We start from the raw sequence: 24,304 nt of genomic DNA on the forward strand, positions 1-24,304 counted from the left end.
AAATCTCAAGAAAGAGGAGGATGTGACGAACAGTATAGAAGAACAAGCTGACCCTCTCTAAACCTCACCTCACCCCAAAACTCTGATGGTAATATTCCATCTCAGTCAAGTACTGGCTGACTTACATTAGTTCCCAGTCAGTCAACAGCTCCAATTTAAAATTCTCATTCAAATCCCTTCATAGCTTGATCCTCTGTATCTATAACCTCCTCCAACCCTAAAACCCCCAAGAGCTCTATGTTCCTGACTCTGGCTTCTTGTGCATTCCTTCCTCCCCAACGTTAGCAGCTGTCTCTTCAGCAATCCAGGCCCCACACTCAATTTCCCATCCTCGCCCATTAATTATAGTTTTATGTCTGTATGGTGGCCTGCAGAAACCCTCAGCCAAAGAGGCAGAGGCGAAACCTCCTATGCTTCAAACACTGTCAGCCACATTAGAGATATTAAAAACAGAAAATGCTGAAAATACACAGTATTTCAACATTCGAAAAGAAAAAGATTTATTGATGTTTCACGTGGGCCCTTAATCAACACTGAATTGGCTTCTGGTTAAGGATCGTTATCTGAAATATTATCCAACTTTTTCTCTCCTAAATTCTGATGGAACCGTTATTTATTTCCAGCATTTCATGTTCTTATTTCTGAATATCAGCATTTGCAATGTTTACTTTGAAGTCAGAGAATGGAAAAAAATAACTGAACGTTTTGTCTTGCTCCTAGAACCCCTCCCAGATGGGGAAAGCATAGCCAACCTGCAGACTCTGAATTCACAGTTAAGATCATGAACTTATGTTTGAGGAGAAGGATACAAGTGGAAAATAAACAAATAAAAATCACAGCAGGTCGCATTTGTTAACTTCTGGTGATGGAACCACGTCAAGACAATTGCAAACAACATATCTGACGACTGGACGATGCAGTGAGCTCGCACTGTGCTGTGAAACTGGGTACTATGTTGTGCGGTCAACGGAAGAGAGCTGTCATGCTCAGAAGGAGCCGTGATGAAATTAACAGTGGATTGGAGAAATTATGAAAATAGAAAGTCAATTGTAAAACTGATCCACAAGAACATGGTCAATCGTACCACAGACAAAATGGAGTAGTGGTCAGGTGATCTATCCCGTATTGACAATACATAGCACAGAATGAAATAGCTCTGGCGAGAACCCATTGAAATCGAAAGCAGCACCATTGCATATTGAAGACTCCTACTTACACAAATGAACGAGCAAAGGGTTCTGGAGACAGACAGACTCACAGCCCAAACCAAAATATATAGGAGTGAAGTAGCACCATTATAACAGAATGGGCCCCATTCAGACATCAATAGATAGCCATGGTATCCATATCCTGGACTATTGTGTGGTCACACCAGGTAAGAGGGCCCTGTGACACCTGACAGAGACTCATATATGATGGATCTTTACTTTAAAACGGTAACCCGTTAGGGGCAGGCAGTGGCGTAGTGGTATTATCACTGGACTAGTAACCCAGAGACCCAGAGTATTGATCCGGAGACATGGGTTCCAATCCCACCACAGCAGAAGGTGGAATTTCAATTTAATTAATAAATCTGGAATTAAAAGCTAGCCTAATGATGGCCATGAAACCATTGTCGATTGTTGTAAAATCCCATCTGGTTCACTAATGTCGTTTAGGGAAGGAAATCTGCTGTCCTTACCTGGTCTGGCCTACATGTGACTCCAGACCCACAGCAATGTGGTTGACTCTTACATGCCCTCTGAAATGGCCTAGCAAGCCACTCAGTTGTACCTAACTGCTACAAAGTCAATAGAAAGGAATGAAACCGGACAGACCACCCGGCATCGACCTAGGCACCAGAAACGACAATGGCAAACCCAGCCCTGTCAACCCTGCAAGGTCCTCCTTACTAACATCTGGGGGCTTGTGCCAAAGTTGGGAGAGCTGTCCCACAGACTAGTCAAGCAACAGCCTGACATAGTCATACTCACAGAATCATACCTTACAGACAATGTCCCAGACACTGCCATCACCATCTCCGGGTATGTCCTGTCCCAACGGCAGGACAGACCCACCAGAGGTGGTGGCACAGTGGTATACAGTAGGAAGGGAGTTGCCCTGGGAGTCCTCAACATCTACTCTGGACCCCATGATGTCTCATGGCATCAGGTCAAACATGGGCAAGGTAACCTCCTACTGATTACCACCTACAGCCCTCCCTCAGCTGATGACTCAGTACTCCTCCACGTTGAACACTACTTGGAGGAAGCACTGAGGGTGGCAAGGGCACAAAATGTACTCTGGGTGGGGGACTTCAATGTCCATCACCAAGAGTGGCTCGGCAGCACCACTACTGACTGAGATGACCGAGTCCTAAAGGACATAGCCGCTAGACTGAGTCTGCAGCAGGTGGTGGGGAACCAACACGAGGGAAAAACATACTTGACCTCGTCCTCACCACTCTGCCTGTCGCAGATGCTTCTGTCCATGACAGTATTGGTAGGAGTGACCACCACACAGTCCTTGTGGAGACGAAGTCCCGCCTTAACATAGAGGATACTGTCCATCGTGTTGTGTGGCACTATCACCGTGCTAAATGGGGTAGATTTCGAACAGATCTAGCAATGCAAAACTGGGCATCCATGAGGTGCTATGGGCCATCAGCAGCAGCAGCAGAATTGTACTCAACCACAACCTGTAACCTCATGGCCCGGCATATCCCCCACTCTACCATTACCATCAAGCCAGGAGACCAACCCTGGTTCAATGAAGAGTGCAGGAGGGCATGCCAGGAGCAGCACCAGGCATACCTCAAAATGAGATGTCAACCTGTTGAAGCTACAACACAGGACTATCTGCGTGCCAAACTGCGTAAGCAGCATGCGATAGACAGAGCTATGCGATCCCATAACCAACGGATCAGATCTTAGCTCTGCAGTCCTGCCACATCCAGCCATGAATGGTGGTGGACAATTAAACAACTAACTGGAGGAGGTGGCTCCACAAATATCCCTATCCTCAATGTTGGGGGAGCCCAGCACATCAGTGCGAAAGATAAGGTTGAAGCATTTGCAACAATCTTCAGCCAGAAGTGCCAACTTGATGATCCATCTTGGTCTCCTCCTGAAGTCCCCAGCATCACAGATGCCAGACTTCAGCCAATTCGATTCACTCCACGTGATATCAAGAAACAACTGAAGGCACTGGATACTGCAAAAGCTATGGGCCCAGACAATATTCCGGCAATAGTACTGAAGACCTGTGCTCCAGAACTTGCCGCGCCCCTAGCCAAGCTGTTCCAGTACAGCTACAATGCTGGCATCTACCCTGCAATGTGGAAAATTGCCCAGGTATGTCCTGTACACAAAAAGCAGGACAAGTCCAACGCGGCCAATTACCGCCCCATCAGCCTACCTTCAATCATCAGTAAAGTGATGGAAGGTGTCATCAACAGTGCCATCAAGTAGCACTTGCTTAGCAATAACCTGTTCAGTGACGCTCAGTTTGGGTTCCGTCAGGGCCACTCAGCTCCTGACCTCATTACAGCCTTGGTTCAGACATGGACAAAAGAGCTGAACTCAAGAGGTGAGGTGAGAGTGACTGCCCTTGACATCAAGGCAGCATTTGACAGAGTATGGCATCAAGGAGCCCGAGCAAAACTGAGGTCAATGGGAATCAGGGGGAAAACCCTCCGCTGGCTGGAGTCATACCTAGCACAAAGGAAGATGGTTGTGGTTGTTGGAGGTCAATCACTGCAGGAGTTCCTCAGGGTAGTGTCCTAGGCCCAACCATCTTCAGCTGCTTCATCAATGACCTTCCTTCAATCATAAGGTCAGAAGTGGGGATGTTCGCTGATGATTGCACAATGTTCAGCACCATTCGTGACTCCTCAGATACTGAAGCAGTCCATGTAGAAATGCAGCAAGACCTGGACAATATCCAGGCTTGGGCTGATGTGTGGCGCAAATGTTACTTGCCACTTAAGTGCCAGGCAATGACCATCTCCAACAAGAGAGAATCTAACCATCTCCCCTTGACATTCAACGGCATTACCATCGCTGAATCCCCCACTATCAACATCCGAGGGGCTATCACTGACCAGAAACTGAACTGGAATAACCATATAAATACCGTGGCTACAAGAGCAAGTCAGAGGCTAGGAATCCTGAGGCGAGTAACTCACCTCCTGACTCCCCAAAGCCTGTCCACCATCTACAAGGCACAAGTCAGGAGTGTGATGGAATACTCTCCACTTGCCTGGATGGGTGCAGCTCCAACAACACAAGAAGCTCGACACCATCCAGGACAAAGCAGCCCACTTGATTGGCACCCCATCTACAAACATTCACTCCCTCCACCACCAACGCACTGTGGCAGCAGTGTGTACCATCTACAAGATGCACTGCAGCAACGCACCAAGGCTCCTTAGACAGCACCTTCCAAACCCGTGACCTCTACCAACTAGAAGGACAAGGGCAGCAAATACATGGGAACACCACCACCTGCAAGTTCCCCTTCAAGTCACACACCATCCTGACTTGGAACTATATTGCCGTTCCTTCACTGTCGCTGGGTCAAAATCCTGGAACTCCCTTCCTAACATCACTGTGGGTATACCTACCCCAAATGGACTGCAGCAGTTCAAGAAGGCAGCTCACCACCACCTTCTCAAGGGCAATTAGGGATGGGCATTAAATGCTGGCCTGGCCAGCGACGCCTACATCCCATGAATGAATAAAAAAAAACCCTCTGGAGAGAGAGAGGGGGAGATCAATTCAAGACCACAGAAAACTAGTTTCTAGCCAGAGGCTGTAAGAGAGATCCAGCTAAACAAAGAAACCTGCAGAAAACAGCTGATCAACCACGACAGCAGAGAAATTACAAAGTGACTGAGACTCTCCATCTGTGAAGGTAAACTAAATTCACACCACCAACTTTGGACTGAGTTTTAACCACTAGAATTCTACAACACCTCAGCAAGTTCAAGACTGCAAACAAGCAGGCCTGGCACCATTTAAAAAAAAACTTTCCTCCTGAAAAGATTCAACTACGTATTCCTACATTACCTTGGACCTTAACTGCATCCTAACCTTTTCTCTCTATCTATTCTTGTGTATATATGTATGTGTGAATGTACTAGTGGGTGAAGGTTGTGACAATTTCAGGAATTGTTTGAAAATAAATATAGTGTTCCGACCGAGGCGGGAAGAGTGCACTGTTAATTCAGTCCCACTTCTCCACAAGTCATAGCATATCAATAAATTTTCCCACTTACCGAATCAGCCAATCAGATACTCTATTTGTCCCCAGACTAAAGCACACACATACATACATATATATAGAATTGAGATAATTTTTCCCTCTCCCATTTTTCATGCATACGCACATACATCCAAAAACCGGTTAACCAGGAAAAAAGAGATTTTGGTTTACAGCAGTTTCAAAGGAATAAAAAAAACTTAGACTGCAATGATCTGGAATGAAGTTCTTGGGTTTGGTGAAGTGTCCCAAAGTCAAATAGTTGGATGCCACTTGAAGTCTTTCAGGCAAGGTTGACGAAGAGTCTGTGTTGGGTAGGCGTTCAAAGAAATTCAACTGTAGAAGGCTTCACACAGACCTTCCATTAGGGGTGTAGCAACAGGTGTCAGTTTTTACATTCGATGCAAAAGTCTTTTTAAAGATGCAAGGTTTCTGCAAATTCAGGGTTTCTTCAGAAATGCAGGAGGCAACAGTACCACTTTATACAAGCTTTTTCTTTTCAAGAGCAAAGATTCTTTACAGAGAGGTAATACTTGTCTGGTTCTTCTTCTGATCGCCTGGCAGGTCCAAATCAAATTTCAATTGCCTGCTTTAGTCCAAACCCACTGGCTTTTACACAGTTCAAAAATGAAACCAAAACCTTCCAAGTCATAAATTCTCCCTTGTCACACAAAGGGTGGCTCTTAAATCAAACCCCCTGCTGGTTTCCTTGAAATTACCTGGTTTCCAGTATTTGTTTACTGTTTAAAACCAGGAACCTCTCGTTGACCCTGCTTTCCTTCCAAAAGCATCCATAAAGTTCAGCTAATCTCTATATGCCTCAATGTCCACTGAAATCCCTTTCAGTTTTTAAAAAAAATATAGATTCTCAAGTTTTGACAAAACATATGGACTCTCGTAACAACAGTTATCTTGCTTTTTTTTAAAAACCTATGAGAAAACCTGTCATTTGTCCTAAAACACTCAGAGACTAACGCACCATTTTAACAATACTGTCAGTTGGGAGGTGAAACGTGGAAGCCACCCACACCATTTACTACCTGTCCGTAACAGGGCCTACAATATTACTGCAAAGCATGTAAGCACTGAATACTAGCAGTCAAAAGAATTGATAGTGACTGCTCAAAGGAACTGGTTAGCAGTCTGCAAAGAATGTTGCAGAATACAAATTGTTCATTTTCTTTTACAGTAGAATGGTGAAGAGCCTGTTACTCCAGAATTGGCCTTTATAGCCACTCCAGGCGCTGCTTCACAAACCACTGACCACCTCCAGGCGCGTATTCATTGTCTCTCGAGATAAGGAGGCCCAAAAGGAAAGGAGAATGGTGTAAGCATAGTACAATTGCCCCTACATCCAATATAAAACCTGAACACAATGACTGTCAAAACTTTAGCAAAACAAGCAAAACTCATCAAGCACTGACACAGCAGGTGAGCATAGTGAGATGTACCAAGCACCACTGCTACTCCCTGGAATCATTCGCCAGGATCATCCACCTCAACTACAGTATAGCTCACCAACGTCTGCAATCTACCATGAATGTTATACCTTGTACACTATGTTTTGAATGCAACATGTGTCCATTGCTGTAATAATTAAAAAGTTTTGAAAAAATTTTTTTAAATGGTTCATCATTTGAATTTGTTTTCAATGCAAGTGTCAATATTTCTAATATGTAATAGTAAGTATACTACAAGACACTTATTCCTGAACATACTTCCTTTCCCTATTTCTTTTTTTTCTTTCTTTTGGGGCTCCTTATCTCGAGAGACAATGGATACGCGCCTGGAGGTGGTCAGTGGTTTGTGAAGCAGCGCCTGGAGTGGCTATAAAGGCCAATTCTGGAGTGACAGGCTCTTCCACAGGTGCTGCAGAGAAATTTGTTTGTTGGGGCTGTTGCACAGTTGGCTCTCCCCTTGCGCCTCTGTCTTTTTTCCTGCCAACTACTAAGTCTCTTCGACTCGCCACAATTTAGCCCTGTCTTTATGGCTGCCCGCCAGCTCTGGCGAATGCTGGCAACTGACTCCCACGACTTGTGATCAATGTCACACGATTTCATGTCACGTTTGCAGACGTCTTTATAACGGAGACATGGACGGCCGGTGGGTCTGATACCAGTGGCGAGCTCGCTGTACAATGTGTCTTTGGGGATCCTGCCATCTTCCATGCGGCTCACATGGCCAAGCCATCTCAAGCGCCGCTGACTCAGTAGTGTGTATAAGCTGGGGGTGTTGGCCGCTTCAAGGACTTCTGTGTTGGAGATATAGTCCTGCCACCTGATGCCAAGTATTCTCCGAAGGCAGCGAAGATGGAATGAATTGAGACGTCGCTCTTGGCTGGCATACGTTGTCCAGGCCTCGCTGCCGTAGAGCAAGGTACTGAGGACACAGGCCTGATACACTCGGACTTTTGTGTTCCGTGTCAGTGCGCCATTTTCCCACACTCTCTTGGCCAGTCTGGACATAGCAGTGGAAGCCTTACCCATGCGCTTGTTGATTTTTGCATCTAGAGACAGGTTACTGGTGATAGTTGAGCCTAGGTAGGTGAACTCTTGAACCACTTCCAGAGCGTGGTCGCCAATATTGATGGATGGAGCATTTCTGACATCCTGCCCCATGATGTTCGTTTTCTTGAGGCTGATGGTTAGGCCAAATTCATTGCAGGCAGACGCAAACCTGTCGATGAGACTCTGCAGGCATTCTTCAGTGTGAGATGTTAAAGCAGCATCGTCAGCAAAGAGGAGTTCTCTGATGAGGACTTTCCGTACTTTGGACTTCGCTCTTAGACGGGCAAGGTTGAACAACCTGCCCCCTGATCTTGTGTGGAGGAAAATTCCTTCTTCAGAGGATTTGAACGCATGTGAAAGCAGCAGGGAGAAGAAAATCCCAAAAAGTGTGGGTGCGAGAACACAGCCCTGCTTCACACCACTCAGGATAGGAAAGGGCTCTGATGAGGAGCCACCATGTTGAATTGTGCCTTTCATATTGTCATGGAATGAGGTGATGATACTTAGTAGCTTTGGTGGACATCCGATCTTTTCTAGTAGTCTGAAGAGACCACGTCTGCTGACGAGGTCCAAGGCTTTGGTGAGATCAATGAAAGCAATGTAGAGGGGCATCTGTTGTTCACGGCATTTCTCCTGTATCTGACGAAGGGAGAACAGCATGTCAATAGTCGATCTCTCTGCACGAAAGCCACACTGTGCCTCAGGGTAGACGCGCTCGGCCAGCTTCTGGAGCCTGTTCAGAGCGACTCGAGCAAAGACTTTCCCCACTACGCTGAGCAGGGAGATTCCACGGTAGTTGTTGCAGTCACCGCGGTCACCTTTGTTTTTATAGAGGGTGATGATGTTGGCATCGCGCATGTCCTGGGGTACTGCTCCCTCGTCCCAGCACAGGCATAGCAGTTCATGTAGTGCTGAGAGTATAGCAGGCTTGGCACTCTTGATTATTTCAGGGGTAATGCTGTCCTTCCCAGGGGCTTTTCCGCTGGCTAGGGAATCAATGGCATCACTGAGTTCCGATTTGGTTGGCTGTATGTCCAGCTCATCCATGACTGGTAGAGGCTGGGCTGCATTGAGGGCAGTCTCAGTGACAGCATTCTCCCTGGAGTACAGTTCTAGGTAGTGCTCAACCCAGCGGTCCATCTGTTTGCGTTGGTCAGTGATTATGTCCCCCGATTTAGATTTGAGGGGGGTGATCTTCTTGATGGTTGGCCCAAGAGCTCTCTTCATGCCATCATACATTCCTCTGATGTTTCCAGTGTCTGAGGCCAGCTGAATATGACTGCATAGGTGTTGCCAGTAGTCGTTTGCGCAACGCCTAGCTGTTCTTTGTGCATTACTTCTGGCTGCTTTAAGTGCTGCGGATGTTAAATCGCTGGGGGCTTTCTTGTAGTTCAAAAGTGCAATGCGCTTAGCGGCTATGACAGGTTCCAGCTCTTCATTATGAGATTGAAACCAGTCTGCATTTCTCTTCGCACTTTTGCCGTAGGTGGTCAAAGCTGACTCATAGATGGCGTCTCTGATGTGGGCCCACTTGGTCTCAGCATCCCCTGTGGGAGTGTTTTGAAGGGCTGTTACAAGTGAATTTAGAAATTTTTGTAACAGCTGTGGGTGAGAAATTCTGCTCGTGTTGATGCGCGGGTGGCCCTTCTGCTTGGAATGATGCAACTTCTTTGGTCTGAGTCTAACCTTGCTGCACACCAGGGAGTGGTCGGTGTCGCAGTCCGCACTGTGGAAGCTGCGTGTGATTTGAACACTGTTTAAGGCGGCTCGCCTTGTGACAATGAGGTCTAGCTGGTGCCAACGACGTGATCTTGGGTGCCTCCATGAAACCTGGTGACAGGGTTTAGTGTGAAAGAACGAGTTGGTGATGCAGAGGTTATGATAGGTACACAACTCAAGCAGTCTCTGCTTCTATTTCTAATTCCTCTAAGTTTTATTCTGAGTCACAGTCAGCCAGACATTTTGAAATGTTTCACTTGGATATTTCAAACAACATAAAAACAGCCAATATGCTCTGACAAACACTTGATGCTCGTCTTCACAAGACTTAAAATCATTCCCAATGTTAATAAAAAGAGACAAAAATACATAAATATAATCCAATTTTCAAATTGGATTACTCCTGAAAAGGTTTGATTTCTTTAAGTCATAATAATACTAACACAATTGATTTTACTAGAAATTAAATTTCTAAAATTAACTTCATGGTTTCAAATGGAATCCATTTTCCTCCCAAACAATCACATACTTTCCCTCGCTGTGGGGGCCAGAAACCTGCTCCTTAACTCCAGCATTGCCATTCTTTAATCTGCCTCTTGGCATTGTGCAACTGCATCCCTCAGTCTTTCCACTTGCCTTTCTCCACATCAGGAAGTTTTTTTAAAAAAATTTGCTCACGAATGTAGGAAATGCTGGAAAGGCCGCATTTATTGCCCATCCCTAGTTCGTTAAGCCACTCCAGTACTTGTGCTGGTGTTCTCACAATGGTGCTGCTTCAGGAACTCCAGATTTTTGGTTCAGCTGGGAACATCTGTCTACGTCAGGTGGTGTGTGACTTAGAGAGGAACTTGGAGATAATGGTGTTCCCATCACATTGCTATGCTTGCCCTGCTCTCTGGTAGATGTTGCAGGATGGAGAGGTGCTGTCACAAGGTAAGCTCATCCATATCTATTCATAACATATTGAATTTGTTACGCTAGGTGCAAATTGTATTGAAAACCACATTATAAAAGTGATCATATTTCCCTGAAATACCTGTAGGTGGTAATGCTAAAGATATCACAACTTACCTGTCACATAAAGCATACTGCCTGGTGATATAACTGGAGCTATTTTACAGCAGTAGTATATGATTAAAACATACTGCGCTTCGTCTACATGTAGTTCTAGGTTCTGGCCACTGGGCGATACTGAGGAGCAGTATCTTGGCACTGTGCAACTGTATCCTTCGACCTTTCCACTACTCAGCTTTGAATCTCTGCATGTACGATTCTAACTACTTCAGGTAAGTCCTCGTCCTAAAACTTCAACTTCTTAAGTTTATACTTTAAGCATATAAATGTGATTATATTTTTTCATTTCCCAAATGTTTCCGTTTTCACATCATTGAACATTATTTTTTTAATATATTTTTATTTATTTGATTGAAGATTTACCATCATTTAATGTCCCATTGCCACTAAGACTAGGCCAGGTTCGATTTCCTGCTAGGTACAACCAGTAGTGGCCCCTGATGAGTCCAACTGAGTGCTTCCAGTCACAGTTCACAGCAAAATATCTCCCATACTGCTTCTTTCTTCAATCCCTCTGCCTTCCTGCCCCTTTCCTGTGCATGCACATAGAATAATAGAATAGTACAGCCCAGTAGGAGGTCAATCCATTTAGTTCTCCTCCAAATATTTACCAATTCCTTTTTGTCAGCTCCTACTGAATCTGTTTCCACCACCCTATCAGGTAGTCCATTCCAAATCCTAACTGCTTGTTGTGTAAAAAAGATTTTTGTCATGTCGCCTCTGGTTCCTGTGTCAATCAATTTAAATCTGTGCCCTCTGGTTATTGACCCTCCAGTCACTGGAAACATTTTCTCTTTATATACTCTATCTAAACCCAGTGATGATTTTAAACACCTCTATCAAATCTCCTCTAAGCCTTCTCTCCTCTAAAGGAGGACAATTCCAGTCTATCAAAGTAACTATAACCCCTCATCCCAGGAACCATTCTAGAAAGTCTCTTCTGCGCCCTCTCCAAAACCTTCATGTCCTTCCTAAAGTATGGTGCCTAGAATCAGACATAATACTCCAGCTGACGCCAAACTGGTGTTTATATAGGTTTAACATAATTTCCTGGCTTTATACTCTCTGCCTCTATTCATAAAGCACAGGATTCCATAAGCTTTACTAACATAGGTCCACTTTTGAAATGTTGCCAATGTTTAATTTTTATTTATATTTTATAATGCATTCTAAATGCTTATAGCAAATGTATTTCTGTTATTTATGCGACAGTCATGGAAATTAGACCATGAAAACAGGTCTTTCAGTCCAACTAGTCAGTGTTTGTACTTGCCCTCCATATAAGTAGTTTTATCTCACATTATTCCTATATCACTTTATCCCACATTCCTTCAACCATCTATCTAAGCTATTCATCAATGTTGAGAGGGCCTCTGCTTCAATCTCACTGAAGCAGCCCATGACATAATAACAACATAAGAAATAGGAGCAGGAGCAGGCCATTTGGCCCCTCAAGCCTGCCCCGCCATTCAAAAAGTTCATGGCTGGGCTACCCCAGACCTCAACTTCTCTTTTGTGCCAGTTCCTCAAAGCCCTCAACTCCCTGATATTTCAAAAATCTAACTACCTCCTTTTTAAATACTTTCAGTGATCTAGCCTTCACAACTCTCTGGGGTAGAAGATTCCAGACATTCACTACCATCTGAGAGAAGAAATTCTTTTGCATCTCAGTTTTAAATGAATGTCCCTTTATTCTGTAACTATGTCTCTAGTTTGAGATTCCTCCACTAGTGGAAACATCTTCTCAACATCTACCCTGTCAAGCCCCTCAGAATTGTGTACATTTCAATAAGATCACCCCCTCATTCTTCTAAACTCTAATGAATAAAGGCCTAACCTGTTTAGCCGTTCTTGATAAGTCAACCCCTTCATCCCAGGAATCAGCCTAGTGAATCTCTCTTGAACTGCCTCCAATGCCAGTCTATCCTTTCTTAAATATGGGGACCAAAACTGTACACAGTACTCCAGGTGCGGCCTCACCAACACCCTGTACAGTTGTAACAAGACTTCCCTATTTTTAAACTCCAACCCCCTAGCAATAAAGGCCAAAATTCCATTTGCCTTCTTAATTACTTGCTGCACCTGCACGTGTTTCATGCACAAGAACACCCACATCCCTCTGTGCTGCACTTTTTTGGAGTCTCTCTCCATTTAAATAATATTCTGCCTTTTGATTCTTCCTACCAAACTGTATGACCTCACACTTTCCTACATTAAACTTCATCTGCCATGTTTTTGCCCACTCACTCAACCTATCTATACCCCCTCGCAGATTCCTTATGTCCTCATCACAACATGCTTTCCCACCTATTTTTGTATCACCAGCAAATTTAGATATATTACACTCTGCCCCCTTCTCCAAGTCATTAATATATATAGTAAATAATTGAGGCCCGAGGACTGGTCCTTGTGGCACTCCACTAGTTACATCTTTCCAACCTGGAAAAGACCCACTAATCCCGACTCTCTGTCTTCTGTGAGTTAAAGAATCCTGAATCCACGCTAATACATTACCCCCAATACAGTGAGCTCCTATCTTGTGCAAGAATCTTTTATGTGGCACCTTATCGAATGTCTTCTGGAAATCCAAATACACTACATCTACCGGTTCCCCTTTATCAACTCTGCTGGTTATATCCTCAAAGAACTCTAGCAAATTTGTCAAACATGATTTCCCTTTCACAAAACCATGTTGACTCGGTTTGATTGCACTAAGCCTTTTTTAAATGCCCTGCTATTTCTTCCTTAATAATGGACTCCAGCATTTTCCCAATGTTAGGCTGACTGGCCTATAGTTTCCTGCTTTTTGTCTCCTTCCCTTCTTGAACAGGGGCGTCACATTAGCGGTTTTCCAATCTGCTGGGACCCTCCCGGAATCCAGTGAGTTCTGGAATATCTCGACCAAAGCCTCCACTATCTCTGCAGCCACTTCCTTTAAAACACTTGGATGTAGGCCACCAGGTCCTGGTGACTTGTCTGCCTTTAATCCGAATAGTTTGTCAAATACTTTGTCCCTCCTGATAGAGACTGTTACAAGATCTTTCCTCCCATTAGCTCCTTGCTTATCTGAAATCTGTGGGTTGTTTATAGTGTCCTCCACCATGAAGACCGATGCAAAATATTGGTTTAAATTATCTGCCATTTCCCTGTTCCCCATTATCAACTCTCCAGTCACATCCTCCAAGGTTCCCACGCTCACTTTAGCTACTTTCTTTTTATATACCTGTAGAAGCGCTTGCTGTTTGCTTTTATAATTCTTGCCAATTTACTTTCATCATTAATTTTCTCCCTCTTTATTAGCTTTTTAGTCATCGCTGTTGGTTCTTAAAAAATTCCCAATCCTCACCGCTTTGTATGCCTTAGTTTTTGATTGGACACTCTCCTTGACCGCCTTCGTTAACCCCGTGGGTTCATCCTTCGCATCAAGTCCTTCTTTTTGACAGGGATAAAATTTTGCTGAGCGTTATGAAATATCTGCTTAAATGTTGCCAGTGCTCATCCACTGACCTGCCCCTTGGTCTATCTTCCCAGCCTGCTTTAGACAACTCTTTCTTCATACCTCTGTAATTGCCCTTGTTCAAGTTATGACAGCCTACAACAGGACTTGGAAAACATTAAGTTCCAGGTAATAACCATCACAAGAGAAACTCCAGACATCATCTCTTTATCTTCAATGGCACCAGTAGCACACAATCCCTCAACATCCTAGGGGTCATTATTCACTGGAAGCTGAATTGGGCCAGTCATATCTACAATGTGTTACAAGAACAGTCCAGAGGCTGGATACTCTTGGATAAGCAGCTCACCGCCGGATCTCTCAAAACCTCTGTGCCATCTTCAAGTCAGGAGTGTGGCAGAATACTCAGCACTCACTTGGGTGGGTTTGGCCATAACAGCACTCAAGATCAACATCCTGAACAGTTTGCAGGTGCAATATGTACTATCTACAGATGCACTGCAACAATTCACCAAAGATGCTCTGGCAGCACTTCCCTCCCCGCGACCTTTAGCACCAAGAAGAACAAGAGCAGCAATTTTGTGGGAACGCCATCCCCACCAAGTAACACACCAATCTAACTCGGACACACATCCTTCATCACTCGACCACAAGCCTGGAATTCCCTACTTAACATTATTATATGAGCACATCACCACAAAGGTTGCAGCTGTTCAAGGAGAAGGTCCACCTCAAGATAGATGGATCAGCAATAAATGTGGCCTTGCCCACTTCTCAAGAGCACAGTTTAAAAACCAGTAACTCCCATCATGTATTACACAGCCTCACAATGCTCTTGTAAGATAAAATCCTGTTCCCTGACGTAGATGATATCATATATTTAATCATATGTCTATGTCCCATTGCTGTAGACCCCTCAGCAACTGGAAACCGTCTATAAGAGCAATCAGCAAAAACCACATTTATTATGGATGGCAAATTCTGGAATAATTGTACCATTAACACCGTTTTCAGGGAATTTCTGAATTAAAGTTCTGAATTTAAATATCTTTAGTAAAGCAGAACTACTGGTAGGAACACTGGACCTGGTAGTACGATCATGTTTTTAAAAATTGTGATATTTAATGCAGTATAAGGAGGATTCGGAGGAGATATGTGACTCACACCAACTTTACCTAGAAATCTGGTCGTGTACTTCTTTAAAATTGGCCTGGTGGGTTCTTGTTTTAACATTAAGGGTGTTATGACTGAGGCGGGAGTAATGCACTGTCAATTCAGTCCCATTACACCACAGGTCATAACATATTATTAAGGTTTTCCATCTACCAGAAATTAGCCAAATTAAACATTTTATTAACCCCCAGAATAAAACACATCAATCCAGGTATCTTTAAGCAACAACAAATTAACTAGTTATTAACAAACTAAATCTTAAATACTGAGATAAATCTATGTCTGAAAAGACTTTATAGCTTCTTATTGCTCCTAACCCTACTGAGTTTCCAGAACTCCCAGAAACGCGACAGGCAACAGAAAGTCACTCCTGAGGCAAATACTTCTTAGAGACGGGAGTAAAAAGGAATTTGCTAACTTCAATAAAGCAAATTTTCCTTTCCAAGGGTCTTTTCCTCCTTAGGTGAAACACAGCCTGTAGGCCAATGTAGATTTTCTGTTGAGACACAAATTCTTCCTTCCTTCAGGAGAGCATGCTTCGCTGGTCTGCCAGTTCAAAACGGTTCTAGCCAGTCTTTACATGCAGTCAAACTGATCTAATGTGATATCTCTCTCTTGCCGCTGCTTAGGAAACAGGCTTGCAGCTCACACACTGTTCCCAGAGAATATAAAAACTGCTCTCAGTCTTAAAGGCACACAGACCCCCTTTAGTTTTTTTTTTTAAACAGAAGGAAAAGAAATTCCATGACAAGAGTCTCACTGACGTCATAACACTATTGTTACAGAGATATTAGGCAAAGAGGATACAAGACATCTCAATCTACTCTTAAGTGTTACATTTCTTAGTCCTCACTATAGAAACTCATACTCTATAAACAGATGGGACAGAGTACCCATTTGATGGCCTGTTTGAACAGCTACTCTCTCCTTGTGAAACATGCAGAGATTTATTTATCTAACTGTGGAAATAAATGGATTTATCTGTCTACTTGCAATGGTGAAGGAAAACAATTTTTTTCCAGGAGCCCATCAAAAGCAATTACTTCACAGTCTCGAAGGAGATCTCTTACTAACTTTGTTCCAAATCCTCTCAATGGAGATGTGCACTCCAGCCTCAATCTTTGCAACAGCGTAATCTGACTCACTATAAGCAACACCTTGAAAAATCAGCTAGCAGTAAAAGTGACTGAAATGATTACAGAGACAATGTGAAAGCATTAAAAACGGGACAAAGATTTATTTTGGGTAATTAAGGGTGGAGAAAAGGAGAAGCAAATAATTAGATGGGCACTTGTGATAGCTATGTGGGCCTAGATATACTTGTAATGAAATCAAATGATATATGGCTGGAATTTTACGTTGAGCGGGAGGCCCCGCCCACCAGCCAAAATGTCATGGGCAAGCCAGCCTCCACACTAGGATTTTACACTTACCAGGCCCTTAATTAGCATCGGGTGGGACTTCTACCTCCCTGAGGCAGGAAGACCGGCCTCCAAGAGCTGCCGGCAGCTTAGTCCCAGCAGCGCCCCTCGTAAAATTGCAGCGGAACATCCCCCACCCCTAGCCTCCCACTTAATTTCACAACCCCCCCACACCCCCCACCACCATCAGCCCTCTCCTGCAGAGGGGGTTTGGTGGGGGGGGCGTAAAATTCCGGTCCATGTACTGACGAAGCAAAGATGAAACGTAAGCATTACCTTTGAGCAAAGGTTGGAAGGTAGGAATTTCATGCAGCTTAATAACATCTGGATCATTCCATGTGGTTCGAGCAGGTTGCTGTGTTCCTGTAGCAACAACTATGATGTCATCCATTTTTGCTCTTTGCTTTGCTGGTGAATTTGTTGCTAAATAAGAAAAAAGTGACACGTTCGTAACATGGTTTTTCATTTATTAAAAATATGCACACAAATAGCCCATGAGAATCAATACGGCAGCATCTACAACATATAGCGCTATGAAGCCAGAAGCTCAAAGCCCACTGATGCAACAGCCTTTCATCCGCCCATGGCAGAGAGGTGACTACGATAAAAATAGGAAAGGGGAATGTGAAGAGTAGGAAGAGTAAAAAAAGAGAAATGAGTAAAAGGGAAAAACATAAATGAGGAGAAAGAAATTGAATGAATATTAAAAGAAAGAGAAACATAAGTGAAGAGAGAGAGAGAGATAAAAATGAAAATGGAGAAAGAGAAACAAATGTGTAAGGAGCAACTTAAATGAATAAACAGGAAGAAACAGAATGGAGAGAGAAGGAAAGAGGAATACAAAAGGAACAGAATTGTAAAGAAAAACAGAAGTGGAAAAGAGAAATGGAAGAGAGGAAGCTGAAAAACAAAGAAACAGAAAGGTAAGAGAGAAAAATATAGCAAAACAAAGATTGTTACCACAATAGACAAAGATTTTTTTAATGATTTCCCGCATATATACACATCGTTAAAATATTTTTTAAACTAAAGTAGTGGAATAACTGATAGGGGGAAAAACATTTACTCAATGAGATCCACATATTTGAATTCGTGCAAGTATGAAAAATTCCTAAGCGCATTTCACTTTTGTCAGCAATGGAATCAGAAAGCATAAACTTGTCCCATATACTGATTTCCAAAAGTCATATTTTAGTCAATTCACCAATGAATCTTACCTCCAGACATATATCATTTCACTTTCAACATAAATGACCCATTTAAATCACCTCCGTGGAGAATGAAAAAGCCCTACAGTTAACAGATTTGACTGTCAAGGAGCACTAAGATATAAGGCTACAAACATAATTATGTAGCACATTTTGACTGCTGTATTCACTGGACTGGTATTCAAGAATCCAAAAGTTCCAAAAATCCTTCCTATGACAGTAACTGATTCAGAGGAGCAGTGAACGTTTGAGGTCAACTTCATTAAGAAAGATTCCCTAGATCATATTTCTATAAAACCTTCCAATATAGTGGAACTCACTTTTAATGATCACCATTTGTGATATAGCATCCAAACTATGGCTTGTACGATTTTGTTCATGGGATGTGGACATCACTGGCTATGGGCATTTATTGCCCATTCCTAATTGCCCTTGAGAAGAGGTAGTGAGCTGCCTTCTTGAACCACTGCAGTCCTTGGGGTGTAGGTACACCCACAGTGCTGTCAGGAAAGCAGTTCCAGGATGTTGACCCAATGACAGCGATATAGTTCCAAGTCAGGATAGTGTGTGGCTTGGAGGAGAACTTGCAGGTGGTGGTGTTCCCATGCGTCTGCTGCTCTTGTCCTTCTAGGTGGTAGAGGCCACGGGTTTTGAAGGTGTTGTCTAAGGAGCTTTGGTGAGTTGCTGCAGTGCATCTTGTAGATGGTACACACTGCGGCCACTGTGTGTCAGTGATTAAGGCAGTGAATGTTTAAGGTGGTGGATGGTGTGCCAATCAAGCTAGCTGCTTTGTCCTGGATGGTGTCAAGCTTTTCAAGTGTTGCTGGAGCTGCACCCATGCAGGCAAGTGGAGAGTATTCCATCACACTCCTGACTTGTGCCTTGTAGATAGTGGACAGGCACTGGGGAGACAGGTGGTGAGTTACTCGTTGCAAAACTCACAGCCTCTGACCTGCTCTTGTAGCCACAGTATTTATGTGGTTGGTCCAGTTCAGTTTCTGGTCAATGGTCACCCTTAGGATGTTGATCGTGAAGGATGCAGTGATGGTAATGCCATTCAACGTCAAGGGGAGATGCTGGAGATGGTCATTGTCTGGCACTTGTGGTGAAAACGTTACTTGCCACTTATCAGCCCAAGCCTGAATGTTGTCCAGGTCTTGCTGCATCTGGACACAGACTACTTCAGTAGTTGAGGAGTCGTGAATGTGCAATGTTCAGCACCAATCATCAGCAAACATTCCCACTTCAGACTTTATGATGGAGGGAAGATCATTGATGACGCAGCTGAAGATGGTTGGGCCTCGGACACTCTTGCAGTGATGTCCTGGGACTAAGATGATTGATCTCCAACAATTACAACCATCTTCCTTCGTGCTAGGTATGATTCCAAACAATTGCAATGAGTCTCCAGCTACAGAGCTAAAGACAGTCACATCCAGCAACACAGACATCAGCACCAGGGGGTCTGTGTGGAATCTAAACCAAAACAAATCTTAGAGATAGCTTATACAGTCTTCTCCCCTAAGATCAGTAGTAACTTGAATGGGTATGAGGGGGTAGTTCTGAAGTACATAGCAGTTGATGAATCAGCTGTACAGTAACTGGTATAGTGGCCTACTACATACAGTGCTCAAATTGTAATGGGGCCTATTCACATCAATCATTGCAAACGGATTCTAATGTAGTAACAATTTATATTGAGTACCTTTGCTAAAACTATATTAAATTATAAAATATACAAAAAAATTGCCTTTTTTTCATGTGCATCTATCATCAGCATTGCAAAAGCTGACCTCTACTTCAGCTTTCTTCAACACTAACCCAATACAGCTCGTTGGCGGTGCATGAGAAACCACTTGAGTTGAACTGAAATGAATGTTAATGAAGTCCCAGTGCTTGAACAGTTACTTACCCGAGACATGGGATTCTGGTTGTTTATCATTATATGTGCTCTGTTCAGCTCCCATGGTACTGAAATGTGATCCCAGAGTACCTCAACCCTGCACAAACCAAACAAAGAGTTACAAAAACAAGTTATATTTGTATAGCACCTTTAATGTGAAGCATCTTGAGATGTTTTGTTACAGGAGCATTTTAAACAAAATGACACCAAGCCACATTGGGGGATATTAGGTCAGATGACCAAAAGCTTGGTCAAAGAGGTTTTACCAAGTGTTTTAAAGGAGGAAAGCGAGGTGGAGAGGTAAAGGGAGGATATTCCACAGCTTAGGCAACTGAAGGCGCGATGTTACGCATGGGGGCTCATTTAAATAGAGGGGGCGGAGTGGCTGCCCCCAATAACATAGAGGGGGCGGCTGCCGCGTCCCTGGCAACTGCATCCAGCGCCACTGCGCAGGTGCCATTTTTAAAAGGCTTTAAGACCTTAACACAGATGTAGATTTATAAAGGCACAGTAGTTCCAATTTTTATTCAATAAACAATTATGTTATGCAGGCCCTTCCCCAACCGCCCTGCCAATGGTCTTTTAATTGGTCCTCATTGACAAAAATCACTTTATTCCCTACCTGAACTTTTCCCCGCAACCTTCTAACATTTGCCCTTCAACCCCTTCCCACCATTCACATAACCAATGAAAATTCTTTTCCCCGTTCCTCCACCCCTCCCACCCTGAAAATTTGATTCTTCCCCCCCTCCCCACCAGGTTCTCGCCTCGGATGGAGTTCCGAAGGCGCACAAAGGACGAACGGCAGCTGTAAAATCGGTGTGGGATGGCCGCCGCCTGCAGGTAAGTTTATTCTTACCATTATTGTTCATATACATAGTTAGATGAAGGGCCCGCCGCCATGTGGCGTGGGGGCCGGATCGAGGTCCTCCTGCCGCCAGTAACACGCGGCAGGCCCTTCTCTACGCGGGGGTCAAGGCGGGCCTATCCCCGCAGAATTTTACCGGCCCCCCCCCCACCCCCAGCAACCAGCAACATCGAGGGGCTGGTAAAATTCAGCCCCTCAAGTTTACAGAGGGTAGAATGTGGGAAACCAGCCAGCAGTGCATTGGAATAGTCAAGTCTAGAGGTAAAAAAAGGCATGAATGAGGGTTTCAGCAGCGGATGAGCTGAGACAGGAGTGAAGTCGGGTGATGTCACATAGATGGAAATATGCAGTCTTAGTGATGGCGCGAATATGCGGTCAGAAGCTCGATTAGGGGTCAAATATGACACCAAGGTTGCGAACAGTCCAGTTCAGTCTCAGACAGGCGCCAGGGAGAGAGATGAATCGGTAGCTAGGGAACGGAGTTACAAGCGGGGACCGAAAATATGGCTTCAGTCTTCCCAGTATTTAATTGGAGGAAATTCCTGCTCATCCAGTACTAGACATCAGATAAGCAGTCTGATAATTTAGCAACAGTGGAGAAGTTGAGAGGTAGAGCTGGGTATCGTCAGTGTACGTGTGAAAACTAATGATGTTTTTTCAGATGATGTCGCTGAGGGGCAACATGTAGGTGACAAATAGGAGGGGGCCAAGGCCAAGGGGACACCAGAGGTAATGGTGCTGAAGTAGGACGGCACAGTGGCGCAGTGGTTAGCACCGCAGCCTCACAGCTCCAGCGACCCGGGTTCAATTCTGGGTACTGCCTGTGCGGAGTTTGCAAGTTCTCCCTGTGTCTGCGTGGGTTTTCTCCGGGTGCTCCGGTTTCCTCCCACAAGCCAAAAAGACTTGCAGGTTGGTAGGTAAATTGGCCATTATAAATTGCCACTAGTATAGGTAGGTGGTAGGGAAATATAGGGACAGGTGGGGATGTGGTAGGAATATGGGATTAGTGTAGGATTAGTATAAATGGGTGGTTGATGGTCGGCACAGACTCGGTGGGCCGAAGGGCCTGTTTCAGTGCTGTATCTCTAAACTAAACTAAACTAAACTAGGAAGAGAGGCCATTGCAAGTGATAATCTGGCTACGATTAGCTAGATAAGAATGAAACCAGGTGAAAGCAGTCCCACCCGGCTACACAACAATGGAGAGGAGTTGCAAGAGGATGGTGTGGTCAACCATGTCGAAGGCTGCAGACAGGTCAAGAAAGTTTACCTGTATCACACTCACATGGGATGTCATTTATGATAAGAGCAGTTTCAGTACTGTTCCATGGGCGGAAACCTGATCGGAGGGATTCAAACATGAAGTTCCGGGAAAGATGGGCATGGATTTGGGAGGTGACATGTTAAAGGACTTGATAGGAAAGGGAGGTTGGAGATTGTGTGGTCGTTTGCAAGAACCGTGCCGGGGGGGTGGGGGGGGCAAGGGTTTTTTTTTTGAGGGGAGGGGCAATGATGGCATATTTAAAAGAGAGATGGAAAACACCTGAAGAGAGAGAACAGTTAACAATATCGGATAACATGGGGACCAGGAGGGGATAAGAGTGGCAAGCAGTTTAGTGAGAACAGGGCCAAGGGGGCAGGAGGTGGGCCTCATTGACGAGATGAACTTGGAGAGGGCATGAGGGGAGTTAACTAGAGAGAGATGAGAGTTCAGAGCTAGGGCAGTGGGGAAGTTTAGAGGAAGTTTGGGCTAGTGGAAGGGAGGGACGTGGCAGATGCCATTGAATGGTCTCAATCTTAGTGACAAAGAAGCCCAAAAGCTCCTTGCACTTATTTTTGCAGATGAGGGTGGAGGAGACAGGATGGTCCTGGAATAGTGAGCAGTTTTAGCAGACAAGAGCAGAACCCAAAAGTGCTTCATGTGGTCTAGCCAGATCTGGCAGTGGATGGCTAAACCAGTTGTCCACCGTATCCTTTCAAGTCTGTGACCCATGAAATTAAAGAAGCGGATATGAGGGCTGTACCAGGAAGGGCAATGGTCAGCGACCAAGTGCAAACAACGGAAGGAGCGTTCGGAATTTCGAGTATCCCATTCACTTGCCTCACCAAACACTACCTGCCCCACCTATGGCAGAGTATGTGGATCCAGAATTGGACTATTCAGTCAGCTAAGGACCCACAACCCTGGAGTGGAGGACTGCCTAAAAAGAAGATTTTCAAACCCCTGAGACAAATCGGCATCATAGCACACTGTACTCCAGAACACTAGGGCTTCACCTGCATTCTATTGTACAAAGTAGACACAATGCTTAGTGCAACGCAGAAGCATACAGCATAGGATGCTCCAAGTTACAGAACTCAATTTGAAGTTAAATGTTACACCATTTTACTAAACAATCATGGAAATCCATTTTTTTCACACCTTCCACCTCTAATATCTCACATTTAAGCCAAAATCTCCACCAAGGATATTTTAAAGACAAACTACTCAAAAAGAGGCAAAGGCGACTCCCAGCCCTATGGCCTGTGCTGAAGGCGTCTGAAGATTTATATGGTTTTCCCCATGGTATGATTTCAAACTAAGCATTCAATATTATAACATTTTCCAATAGCATAGCAAAAAACGGAACAGTGCAGTGTTATTTAAGGAAGGGGTCTGACATTAGAATGGAAAAAGATTCGAAGTAATTAAATATATGATATAGATGTGTGCGTGCATATGGACTTGGGGATACAGGGCATAATTTCAAAGTTTGCAGAGGATATGAAATTCTGAAATGTAGTAAACAATGAGGAGGATAGTAACAGACTTCAGGAGATGCCATGGATGAACAGCAGCTGAAAACAAGGAATAAAAATATAAAAATGCACATGACAATCCTAAAGTTAGTGAAGCATATGGGAATTGTGAAAAATAACTATACTCTACCAACAAACAAAAAGTGCTAAGGAAAGCTAAGAGGAATCATGAAAAATAGCCAACATAAAGGAAATAGTAAGATTTTTCATGCATTAATTAAAAAAGAGCATGGTGAGATTATTGTGGCAAATAAGGAAATTGAAAAATTGCCTCATAAGTAGTTTGCCTCAGTATTTACGAAAAAACAGAGTAAAAATGTCTTGAATAGCTTGTGGAAGAAAAACTGGATGTACAACAAATAGATATATGCAGTAATAAGAAAATGATTTCTCTTTTTTTAAAAAGGCACCCTGGAATACCCAAGGAGGTTAGTGAGGGACCGGCAAAAGAATGACCCTTCATTTTACAAAATTCATTAGAAATAAGGACTGTGCCAAAGGACTTGACGGTGGCAAATGCGGCACTACTGTCCAAAAGGGAGAAAGGAATACATCAGGCAAATATCAATTGTTACTATTAGTAGTAGAAGAATTACTAGAGACTATAATCTGGGAGAAAATAAATGAATACTTAGAAGGGCATGGAATGATTAGAGATAGTCAACATGGATTTCTGAAGGATACGTCATGTTTGACAAACCTGATAAAATTATTTAAGAAAATAATGGAAAATATTGTGGAGGAAGTGGTAGATGCAAGTTATATAAACTTTCAGAAAGCATTTGATAAAGCACCACATAAGAAATTGGTTGGGAAGTGAACATTTGCATGGCCAATCATAGAACGATAGAAAGAAAGAGAAAGAGAATTATACTAAATACATTCACCACTCAAGTTCATTGATTTAACGATGCAATTACAATGTAACAAAAAA

The 24,304-nt window shown here is 43.8% G+C and overlaps 1 protein-coding gene across 3 annotated transcripts in view; it reads right to left on the reverse strand.

Annotated features, from left to right (window-relative positions):
• borcs5 (BLOC-1 related complex subunit 5) overlaps positions 1 to 24,304 on the reverse strand; it is a 116,009-nt gene that overhangs the window by 86,402 nt on the left and 5,303 nt on the right. For all 3 annotated transcript variants that reach the window (XM_068050634.1, XM_068050633.1, XM_068050635.1), the window contains exons 2-3: positions 19,713 to 19,800; positions 16,869 to 17,015 (exon numbers count right to left, since the gene is read on the reverse strand). In XM_068050634.1, coding sequence (XP_067906735.1) covers positions 16,869 to 17,015; positions 19,713 to 19,767 — 202 coding nt within the window. In that variant the 5' untranslated portion in view covers positions 19,768 to 19,800. The remainder of the gene's footprint in view (positions 1 to 16,868; positions 17,016 to 19,712; positions 19,801 to 24,304) is intronic.

This window comes from Heterodontus francisci, chromosome 18 (genome assembly GCF_036365525.1).
Source record: "Heterodontus francisci isolate sHetFra1 chromosome 18, sHetFra1.hap1, whole genome shotgun sequence".
Lineage (NCBI taxonomy): Eukaryota > Metazoa > Chordata > Chondrichthyes > Heterodontiformes > Heterodontidae > Heterodontus > Heterodontus francisci.